At 36.7% G+C, this 12,039-nt stretch overlaps 1 protein-coding gene and 1 non-coding gene across 16 annotated transcripts in view; one reads left to right on the top strand and one right to left on the bottom strand.

Annotated features, from left to right (window-relative positions):
• SSX2IP (SSX family member 2 interacting protein) overlaps positions 1-12,039 on the top strand; it is a 43,833-nt gene that overhangs the window by 14,130 nt on the left and 17,664 nt on the right. For 11 of the 15 annotated variants that reach the window (XM_060625440.3, XM_060625439.3, XM_060625442.3 and 8 more), the window contains 4 exons: positions 6,879-7,010; positions 7,917-8,086; positions 8,555-8,767; positions 11,023-11,133. In XM_060625440.3, coding sequence (XP_060481423.1) covers positions 6,968-7,010; positions 7,917-8,086; positions 8,555-8,767; positions 11,023-11,133 — 537 coding nt within the window. In that variant the 5' untranslated portion in view covers positions 6,879-6,967. Of the gene's footprint in view, positions 1-4,117; positions 4,189-6,878; positions 7,011-7,916; positions 8,087-8,511; positions 8,768-11,022; positions 11,134-12,039 lie in introns of those variants that run through there. The other 4 variants (XM_078451741.2, XM_060625441.3, XM_078451742.2 and 1 more) reach the window with 2 other exon arrangements.
• LOC132673963 (U6 spliceosomal RNA) lies at positions 5,934-6,040 on the bottom strand. Its single transcript, XR_009608296.1, has one exon. It is a non-coding gene; the product is annotated as a U6 spliceosomal RNA (small nuclear RNA).

The following is a 12,039-nucleotide window of genomic DNA, read 5'->3' on the forward strand; positions in this document are numbered from 1 at the left end:
TGATTGAAGTTTTAGAATTCCGATTAGGTAGGCAATTGCACCTTCTCAAGCTTGAATTTCAAGTGAACTTGAAAAGAACACTTAAAATATTGTACTGTGTGAAGGAAATCTTGTAATCAAGATACTAATGTTTCTGTTGAGCTCTTTTTCAGTTGGTAGTTGTGTTAGAGATTTGGGGGATGAAGAGAGTAATACTTTTCTCTGAAGGACTCACATCTTTTGCATCTTTTCCATTGCTGTTTTCCTTTGCTTCCCAGAATGAACATGTTAATTTATCATCAGTTATTGAGTATTGTTCTGTCTGTTAAGATCAGTGGAGGGAATACAGGAATGTAAAAATTGTAGTACGTGAGAGTCTAGCTAGGAACGATGACACAAATTAGTAAGTATACAGAGGACCTAGAGAAGAGAGTTTCGTGAGCTGTGCGGAGGGGATGATGGTGGTTGTTCTGGGCTTTGAAGAAGCATTAGTTTGGGGTTAGGTGAGAGATGAAAGCCCAGGTGGAGCACACAGGTTGGAAGTGAGTGGGCCGAATGTGGGATGCAGTTCATTTTATAAACATTTATTGAGCACCTGCTTTGTTTCAGGCACTGTTTGATACAAAGATCCCAACCCTATAGGAAAGTTCATAACTTCCTGTAGACGTTCATAAACTACTCGTGGGAGGCAACTGCCTATAATAATATGGACAGATGAATTGCCCTACTGGATGATATTGTCGTAAAGGTGATGGTTGCACTTGTCGTATATGATGTCACTTTAGTTACGTTTCAGCTAGATACATGTAAATTATAGGAGGGACGCAAAATGTATACATATTTTTTTTTTACTTGCATTAGTCATCTATTGCTGCATAACAAATGACTCCAGAACTTCACAGCTTAAAACGACAGACATTTATTTCCCAATTTCTGTCCATCACTAATTTGGGTGCCTCTGGCTCGGGATCCCTCGCTAGGCTGCTGTGAAGATGTTGACCAAGGCGGCAGTCATCAAGGTTTGACTGGGGGAGGATCTACTTCTAACCTCACTTCTGTGAGTCTAGGCAGGCTTCAGGTCTTCACTGGCTATTGGCTGGAGACATTGAGACATCAGCTCCTTGCCACATTGGCCTCTGCTCACAATATGACAGAAAGAGGGATCCAAGAGGCAGTGGGTGGTAAATGATCCTATACAGAAGCCACAGCCTTTTTATAACCCAAATATGGAAGAGAAATCTTGTCACCTCTTGGTGTATTCTCTTTGTTAGAAGCTAGCCACTGAATCCAGCCCACATTCAAGGAGCAAGGGCACCCAAAGGTGTGCACACCAGGAAGCAGGGGTAACTGGGAGTCATCTTAGAGGTTGCCTACTCCCAAATTTTACAAGTGATTATTGTATATTGAGACCCCCCAGAGTCTTTTGTATAAAAGGAAGAGCAATAACCAGCCAAGGAACTTTTCTGATGGAAACAAAACAACAACAAAAAACAATGGGTGTAATTAACCTGAACTACAAATGTTTTTGCTAAACATCTACAAACTTTTGGTTTTGATGTTGTCTTAATATTTACTCTAGAATACAGAATGGTAAGATGAGTGATTCCACCCTCGTTAAACTTTCTATAGAACTGAATTCATTTCTGAGAATTGTTTTTAAACCTTTTGAAAGCAAAGTATTTCTAAATGAGGATAAAAGCTGTTGTTTATGGCATAGCAGAAAAGTTTACGCATATGCCTCAATTTAGGTAGTAGATATGTTCCTTTAAGGACTGTATGCTCTGAGTAGAATGATTTCAGGTGAACTATGGGAATTGTTCTCTAATAAATTTGATGGAAATCTTTTTTATTCTATTCTACTTTTAACTCTTGTCTTTCTATATATAGAGGTTTGCGTGAACAGTGTGGAAAGGTTACCTGGTGACAGAGTGAAAAGAGCAGTTTTGAAGACAGATTTGTGTGTGTCCAGGCTTCACAACCAACCAGAAATGTGGCCTCAGGCAATCCTGTTGGCCTCTCTGAGCCCAAGTTTTCTGTCTGTAATATAGATAAATATATATGAAAGAAAATGCTTTGACATGAAGAATGATAAACTTATGAAACTTACTAAAGTCTTCATTTTTCATAAAGGGTACAGTTAATTTCAGATGTCTTACTATTTCCCAATTTTCTGTTAGGATTCTAACCTAGAAAATGCCACTAGACAATTCTTAAGTTCTGCATAATCATTTTACCCAGGAAAGACTAGAGTACCCTTGCTTATTTATACCCGAAATATGGCATTGGTACTTTGGCAACATATTAAGGAAGCCAAAGTAGTTCTTCAGAAAAGAGTAAGGTAACATTTTTACAGAAATTACTACAGTTTCGCTGAAATTAGTAAGATTTTTTGTTATGTAGACTGACTTACTGGAATGTACATTGAGAAATACTTGGAATCAAGAAAGTTTTTTAGATGTCTATATATATGTTACCCACGAGGAGGGAATAAAACTCTCTGATGTAGAGGATAGGAGAAAGAATTTTTATGGATTACTTTATGGATGTTTTCTTTCTTTAATTTATTTCAAGGTTATTCCTCAACAATTTTAGATGAATGAAAGGACTTTTACAGGATGGTTAAATTCTTTAATCTTCAAGATTTGCTCATAAAATTCATTCATGAATTTCATCTGTCTTGGAATCCAGACAGCTTCCCTAACCAGTGGTATATGGAGAGAAATGGGGGTTGCGGTTTACTTGAATGTGAAATGATTTACTGTAGACCTTTTCCTTTTCTCCTTCTATAGTGAATCTATAATAACAATGCTAGTATAACCAAGTTTGTTCTTATGTGACTTGTCATGGGTGCTCATGGTTCACTGTGTAATGATTTGCTATGACTTGATTTATCTATTATGTGGAACTTTTCATTGTGTGTTTCAGCACTTGGCTTTAATGGGGTCCTTCTTGGCTGCTTTTGAAGCTTTCAAAGTTGAAATACTTGTGATGGTGTTAGGTTTATGCAGAGCAGAGATATTCCTGTTAGCTTTTTTCTTTATCTTTTGAAGTTAATACTGATTTATTATAATATCTTTATAAAAAATAGTTGGTAACCTTACTGAAATTTAGCTGTGGTTGAGCTAGAAATAACTTGCTTAACTTAGTCTCTTGGTTTGGGGATGTATATTGATTAATAGTCTGGTTGGGCAAATTCTTTTATTACAAGCATTCTGGCGTATAATTTGGTGCATCATTGAACAGAAGAGGATACTTAGAAACTTTTAGATTGTGTGAAGTCAGATACTGTTGGTTAAGTTCTTTTTTTGGTAGAGCTTCAAAGTGGAGTTTTGGTTTTTATTGTGAACATTTAACTAGACCTGAATATTTCACAGTTGGTTGTTTCTTATTGTTTTTGTTATTTTAATTAACAAATTCACTGTCTAAACCTGTAGACAGTGGACAGAGCTACATTCACAGAAGAAGAATAACTGACTTAAATTACAATTTTAAAGAATGGATGTATAGTAGACATTTTGGTGTTTGATCTTTCTGTTATGTATGAAGACAAAAGGTACTTAAGGCAGTATTGTGTCTTATTAAAAAAAAAACAAAACAAAACAAAAACAAGAAGGGCTTGGGAAAGTGCCTATTTTCTTCTGATATGATGCCTCCCCTCTATGTAATGATTACAAAGAATTAACCCACTGAAAATTTGTGTTTTTATGAGGATATCTGCCTCCACATTTTCTCAGGATTTGCGTTCAACTTTTATCATTAAGAGCAACCGTGCCTTTTGTTATATAGATTATGGAATCTTCTGTCATTTATCTCAAGCAGTCCAGATCTGTGTCCAGATGATGATGATGGTGATGGTGATGATGACAACTCATAGTAATTATGTGTGTCCCATATGCCGAGTCGTGTGCTAAGTACTTCTTTATGTGCTTGAGCTCACTTAATCCTCAGGGAAAATCATGAAGTAAGCCATTATTATGTCATTTTACCAGTGAGGAAAGTAGGGCTTGGAGAGGTTAAGTAACTTAACCAAAGCAGAGCTGGGCTGGTATAGACGGGTTTATTGTCCCTTAGATCCTGTTTTGTTTATGGCTGCTAGCTCTGAAAGCAAAAAGTGAAATCATTGTCTTTCTTGGTGTAGACCTTTATCCTGCTTATCCTGTTCCTGAAGGCACCCATTTAAGGACAGAGGGAAGTGCAAAATAGTTCAAGGTGCTCTTACTAAGGCACATGAGTAGAAAAATAGCAAAAATTGGTGCCGGATTGGGTAACCACCTGTATGTGTGTGACATTGTAACATGTAATACAGCACATAACATAATTTGCATTAGTATGTATTATAGGCTGCTATTATGACCTAGAAATCATCCTTGATTTCTCTTCTGTGTATTTTTCATCCCATCTTCCAAGTCCTGAAGATTCTATCTCCAAAACACATCGCTAATTTATCTACCTGTGTCTATTTCTGTTCAAGCTGTAATGTAAAAGTGTCTTCTTGCCTGAACTCATGCAGTAGCCTCATATCTTCCAGCCTCCATTATTGCCCACCTGCAATATATTCAGGGGGTAGAGTAGCTGAGGTGATCTTTTTCAAAGCCTAGAGAAGATCCTGTTGATTTACTGCCTAAATGCCTTCCATGGCTTTGCATTGCTACTTTGAGAAAATCTACCTTCCTACCATCTGTCCTTGTGTACTTCAGAGATACTAGCCTTCTTTATGGTTTTCATTCTTACCAAGTTCGTTTCTTCTACCTGGGCTGGAACATCTTGTGGCTGACTGTGTATCATTTAGGTCTCAGTTTAAATGTCAACATTTCGATGCAGCCTTCCTTGATGAATCTAGATACCCCCACTCCAGGACTCTCACGTTACTGTGCTTAGCTTTCTTTATAGTTCTTATCACTCTGTGTTAGGTTAATTTATTGTCTCATTATCTATTTCTACCCCCCCCCCCCCCCGGAATGTAAACTTGAGAGCAGGGCTTCCCCTGTGCCTAGAAGAGGGTGCCTGGCACACAGTAGCACAATTAAAAATATATTGAATGAATGAAAATTTTCCTCTCATTTTAGTATTACATTATGAATATTCCCATAATCTTAAATATTCAGAACGAGCTGCGAACTCTTTGTTTCATAGTCCAGATCCGGCCTTTTATTTGGCTTATTAAAAAATGTTGTTTGGAGTGTAACTTACATCCAGTTAAGTGCACAGATCTTTAGTGTACAACTTGAAGGATTGTACTAATGTGTATACTTGTGCAGCCATCTCGGATCACTGTGGAAAAGGCTCTTTCACATCCTCCTTCCAGCCACTGCCCCTTCCACAGGGTACTTGCATAATTTTCTAATTAGCTTCTAACATTAGGAGATTACACAAAATTTCATTTGAATTTTTTTATGGTGTAGAAGTATTTATTTCTTCCATTTTTCTTTATAAAAAAGTGGAAATGATGGTAGGCTGAAACTGTTATATGAAAGGTTCTTATACTTAGTCCACCTCATTCATACATATTTCTGGCCTCTCATGTATTTGTTAACCACCCTAACTCCACATGGTTGTGTTTAAAGGTGTTCTGTTGTATAAATGTGTCATTTATTTAACCAGTCTCCTGTGGAACATACAAGCTATTACTGATTTCAAGAACAACTTGTAGATGAATCCTTGTACAAATCTTTTTTCTTTTACTTTCAGGTTTTTATTTTAATTCCAGTTAGTTAACGTAGAGTGTAATATTGGTTTCAGGTGTAGAATCCAGTGATTATCACTTATATACAATGCTCAGTGCTCATCAGAAGTGCCCTTCTTAATGTCCATTACCCATCTAGCCCATCCCCCCACCCACCTCCCTCCATCACCCTCATTTTGTTCTCTGTAGTTAAGAGTCTTTTTTCCTATTATGCCTCTCTCTCTTTTTTCTCCCCTCATGTTAATCTGTTTTGTTTCTTAAATTCCACATAAAAAATATGGAATGTTTCACAAATTTGTGTGTCATCCTTGCACAGGGGACATGCTAATCTTTTCTGTATTGTTCCAATTTTTGTATATGTGCTGTTGAAATGAGCATAAATCATTATTTTATCAGGGTGAAACTTTACAAGTAATTTTTCTAGGTCAAAATGTGTTTTCATTTTTAAGATTTGGTACATATTGCCAAATCGCTGGTAGTTGTATAAATTGATGTGATCTTTGTGGCGAGCAGTGTATGGGAGTATGCTTTTTTCTACATCTGTGCCACCACTGGGAATTGCAATTAAATTTTTTTTTTTTTTTGCTAATATAGTTAGTAAAAACAAAAAATGAGAATGCTATTTAAGAAGTTTTTCTTTCTCTTATCTGTATAAATGCTTTGTACTTTATCTTAGAGAATATAATATAGAAATATCTATTAGTACAACAATGCTGTACCTAGATTTATATTCTGAGTCAAATCATGTACTGTGTACTTTGTATATGAAAAAATATGAATACTTTACTAGAACTCTTTATTCCTGATTCTTTTTTTTTAATTAAAAACAATTTTTTTTATGTTTATTTAGTTTTGAGAGAGAGGCAGACAGTGTGTGAATTGGGGAAGGGCAGAGAGAGAGAGGGACACACAGAATCCGAAGCAAGCTCCAGGCTCTGAGCTGTCAGCACAGAGCCCGACGCAGGGCTCGAACTCAATGAACCGTGAAATCATAACCTGAGCCAAAGTTGGATGCTTAACCAACTGAGCCACCCAGGCATCCCTCTTTACTCCTGATTCTTAAACACACATACACACACGTGCATACATGGCCACAGATTATCATTCTGCTCTACCATGGGAGTGCCGGAGTAAATAATGCAAAATGCTTCTTTTTACACATTGATTTTATATTTGCTTTTATTTTTGGTTAAATGCTGTTATTTTGCTTTTTAAGGAGATGCCTACATAGAAGAGTGACAGCAGCTGGACTGAATGTTTCACTGCTGAACTGGTTCCTCAGGTATCCTGGCTCTGGTGATTGCTATGGGAGAGTGGATGACTGTTACAGATCCAGATCTGTCTTCAGGTACCTGAGTCTAAAATAAGTATAAACTAAATCAGTAATTGTAAAGGTGGATTTTTAAATGAAACTGTAAAATGATTTACCACAGATATTGAAGATGTGACTAGAGAGAGACATAAATAATTGTAAAATATCTAAACTTTTATTTTGAGAAAAATTATCTGGGAAAGCTAAGAATTGTGCCATACTTAAGTGGGGTTAAATGCCTTTGACGGATGATGAGTTTGATTGTTACTATTTTTGAGAGAAACGTTTATGCATTTGAAATGAGTTTATTGGCTACTTCAGTACACTTTGATTTATTCCTTTAATATATAAACTTTGACATAGGTGGTTTTTTTCTGTTATTTTTATAAATCTGAAATAGTATAAACTAAGAATCTATTGTATCTTAACATGCCTCCTAAGGGCACTTGATAGTTGTATCTTTTTGAAAAAAAAGTACAGTTGACTCTTGAATAACATGGATTTGAGCTTTGTGGGTCCACTTATACAAGAATTTTTTTTGATAAATGTACCATGCTGCATATTTATTTTCTCTTATGATTTTTTAAATAACACTTTTTTTTTTCTCTAGTTTCCTTTTTTGGAAGAATACAGTATATAATACATGTAACATACAAAATATGTGTTAACTGCTTATGTTATTCGTAAGGCTTCTGGTCAACAGTAGGCTATTAGTAGTTAAATTTTGGTGAATCAGAAGTTATATACAGATTTTTCAGCTGTGTTGGAAGTCAGTGCAGTGTTCAAGGGTCAATTTTGTGTAGTTTTCTTACAAAAACCAGCTTTGTCTGAATTTGAAAATTTTAAAAAATATTTATATAATTCAACATCTTTGGTAACGGAGATAGTTTTCTTTGCATGTGTTTTATAAATTGTTTAAGTAAATACCTTTTATTCTTTCAGAAAGCAAAAATATCTGTCAATATACCTCAGAAACAAAGATGTCTCCATCAAGTTTATACTCACAGCAAGTGCTATGTTCTTCAATACCTTTATCAAAAAATGTGCACAGTTTTTTCAGTGCCTTCTGCACAGAGGAGAATATTGAACAAAGTGTTTCATATCTTGATCAGGTAAAAAAAAATGTTTTGTGAGAAGAATAGCATAAATCATGTTATATAATAGAACATATCGAAGTTATGAGAAAAACACTTGTTAAGCGCATGTATGTTGTTGTGTATCGGCCTGGGACTTAAACACACTAGAAATGCAGAGAACCACCGTGATCATCTAGTCTGGATACATGGTAAATGTTTTTGTCAGGAGCAGGTTGGCCTGCACATCACCCTAGGGGCTCTTCCACTTGGAGTCTCTCCCTTATTTTACTGATGCAGAAACCTGAGTGCCTTGCTCCAGGATACAGGCAATTGCAGAGCAGAGGCTAAAAAAGCCCAGTTCTCTCTGTTCTTTGTCCTTTGGGATATTTACAGTTTTCTTAACTCAGGGTAGTTTTTATGATTTCTCAGAAAATATTTCTGTCTTTTGTTTCTATACTTAGTTGTCTGATAACCAACTTTGAGGAAAACATTTTCTCCTACCAGGAATTGACTACTTTCGGTTTTCCTTCATTATATGAAGAATCCAAAGGTAAAGACACAAAGAGAGAATTAAATATAGTTGCTGTTTTAAATTGTATGAATGAGCTACTTGTACTTCAGCGGAAGAACCTTCTAGCTCAGGAAAATGTAGAAACACAGAATCTGAAACTGGGAAGTGATATGGACCATCTGCAGAACTGCTATGCAAAACTTAAGGTAGAAATTGCATGTCGACCTGTATTTCAATAAGGCAGATGTCTCATAAGCTAAGCCAAATGATAACAATGTTTTCTGTTTAATATTTTTAGGTCTCTGTACATCCTATGGTGCCTACAGGCTAGAGATTATTTTGACAGGGGAGCTGTGGTGGGCTGGAGGGGGTAGTTGGTATACCCTCCAGGTTATAAAAAGGCTGTGGGTTGTGGATAGTACTTTAATTTTAATCAGAGAGGCCTATGGAAGGTCTTATGAATTAGAGTGGCTCAGAGTTGTAAGCCTAAGAAGGCAGTAATTCTGCATTAAAACTTTTTATATCTGGATAACCTTGGCTGAGTGTTTTTTAAGTAGATAGTGAATAATCGTGCAATGATATTGATAACCGGGGGCTGTTTAGCCTTTCCCCTAAGGAGTGGTCGCTTATTAGGACAGCCCAGAGTATAGAGTGTTTTCCAGGAAGTCTTCTAATTCAGGGTTTGACCTGGGCCAAAATCAGGTATTTCTCTGTGGACAGAAGTGTGTTCAGTGGCAAAAGTTGCTGATCTCTCCTAGTATATGATTCATTCAATTTGTTGAGGAGAATTTATTGAGTATTTTGTGTGCTAGGCTCAATGGGTTTACAGAGGAGTGAACCCCAGTCCCTGCTCTCAAGGAGATTGTAGTCCAGTGGAAGGCGATACATTGAACTAAGATTGTTTGCGTCATTAATTGTTCTTGGAGGTAAAAGGAGGCTTCACAGAGACTTAACACTGATCTCAGGTTTGAGGAATAAGTAGAGATTTGCTAATGTTTGGAAAAGACATTCTAGGCAGAGGGTGCAACCTGTTTAAAGCATAGAGGTATGAGAGAGGATTTTACTTTTAGGAAACAGATAATAGCCCTGTAGGACCTGAACGATATGATTATGATGAAGACGGATAGGTGAGACTGGGACCCAGGCGTCAGATGATGTGAGCGCATTGTGCAGAAACCTGGAGGCACCAAGGAACGTAAGAGAAGGCATCGTGGGCATCATGTAGAGATACCAGTCTGGCAGTAGGGTGGAGAAATTATGGGAGAGGTGTAGATTTGTGTTTGGGGTGGAAGTAGGGGGAGCCTAGAAGGCATGGTGGAAAGGACAGCTGTTAGCAGGCCTTAGCAGCTGCTAAGGCCAGAAAGGTTTTGCCAGTGGAGATGGTAAAAGAGAGATATTAAGCAAACTTAGGAGGTAAAATGGGTAGAATTCTATGAAAAATTGAATTGGGGGAGTAAAGAGAGTCATGAATTAAGATACCAGCCAGGTCTCTGTCAGCTTTACAGAGGATGATGGTATGATATAGCAGGGGGGTATACAGATTTGCAGGGATGATAGTGAGTTCAGGTAAAGCATTGATAATTACTCAGAGTGAATCTGATTTGACATATGTGGGACATGTCAACTGGCCCAGTGCCTTTAAGTTCAGCCATTCCAAATGGTCTGGCATGATAGGAAGCTTTCAGCACTCCAGAGAAGAAGGTGCCAAAAATTCTGACAGCCTTAGTTATCCAAGTTGTATTCCTAAATTTTATAAATTCCTAAATCATCTTGAGATCCATTGTTAAAGAGATTGTGCAAGTTGTCATTTATGGTCACTTATGCCATAAGTTGAGTGGGTTTCCTATTTTATAAAGATAAGAGGCTTTTAAAAATATTCCAATGGTCTCATGCAGAACTTGGCACATTTCCTCACGGAATGTGTGGAATGAATTCAAAGTGAGCATCTTATCCCATACTGATTCCAGCAATGCTGCCGTTCCTCTCTGGAGGAAATCTTCAGAGGTTCCCACTTGCAAGGGAGAACTAGTATTGTGCTGAGCCTCACTTTTTTTGACCTGAAGGGTTGCTGCTTGCTTGGTCACCCATCTTCTTTAGACTTAGCTCCAAATCACTTTGGTTCTTTCTCAAAGAGTGTGCTGTAGCAATGTTACAAAGTACTAAAAGGAAATTTTAAAAGTGTCCAGTGGCAGCATCACTTGAATAAGTGAAGAGCCTTTCAAGGGATCCGCTTTGAAACTCTTTTGTCAGATACATACAACATTTTGGAATTTAAATAAATTTATAACTTTATAGTATTGTTTGAGAATAATTGTTTTAACTAAACATTTTGTGTGCCATTGAACTGCGGTTTTAGCTAGCGAACCCTAGTATGTGTACATTGTTTAGACTGTTCTTCTAAAAATTCATTTGCTCTGAGTCCTGTGTTAATTTTAATCAGGATTGCATGTGGATGTTTTAGGAGCAACTGGAAACCTCCAGGAGAGAAATGATTGGGCTTCAGGAAAGAGACAGACAGTTACAGTGCAAGAACCGGAATTTGCATCAGCTACTGAAAAATGAAAAAGATGAAGTGAGTTGTCAGTTATTGAAGACAAAGTTTGAGTGAATTTTTTTCTTTTTTGATTTGAGGTGACCGTAACGGCTACTTTAAAACAAGTATCATTAATTCATCCTTTGTCAAATTGGTATGGTGGACCTCTTTCTACAGCACTGCAGCATATTTAACTGAGGTCAGGAACTCTCTGTGTCCTCCCTGCTCCAAGAGGATTCATTTGGTTTAGTGTAGTGGTCCATAGCTTGTGACAGCCAGTGTCCTGTAATGTCTGCCTGGACTCAAATGCATTGATAGTTTTTCTGAGGGGCAGGGGTGCTTTAAATGCAGGTCTTTTATTCTCTGCTGTATCTCTGTTTAATATCTGCCATCCCTCTTCTTTATCTTAAATCCATTATTCATGCAGTCAAGCAGTTACTTGACTAAATGGACACAAGAGTTATTGGTTTTTAAAAAAAGGAATTCACATTTAAAAATCTTATTTCTGGTTGCTAATGATACCATAATTATAATCTCACTTCTGCTATAGTGGTTACTTAGTATTTAGATCTATAGAGTTCATGCATTTGAAATTATTTTTTAATTTATATATGAAGAAACCATTATGTTCTTCTTGCTCTGCAGTTTTTGATCCCTGACCACTTGATAACTGTAAAAATACAATATTTTCAGTGTTGTGTATGTTTTTTTAAACTATAATTAAGGACTCCTAAGGGAGCATATTTCTTTAATGACCTTATAGTGATTTAGACAGATTTTATCATATTTGACTGGTAATATATTCCGTTAGTGGATAATGAAATATCTTAGTTAACTGCAAGATTGCTTATACATTTTCTTGAGTTATTTCCCAGAAAATGTTGACTTGATGTGCTGATTACACTTAAGTGGTTTGAATGTAGTTAGTCTTTAGTAAGGATTGAG

This window comes from Panthera onca, chromosome C1 (assembly GCF_046562875.1).
Source record: "Panthera onca isolate mPanOnc1 chromosome C1, mPanOnc1 haplotype 2, whole genome shotgun sequence".
NCBI lineage: Eukaryota > Metazoa > Chordata > Mammalia > Carnivora > Felidae > Panthera > Panthera onca.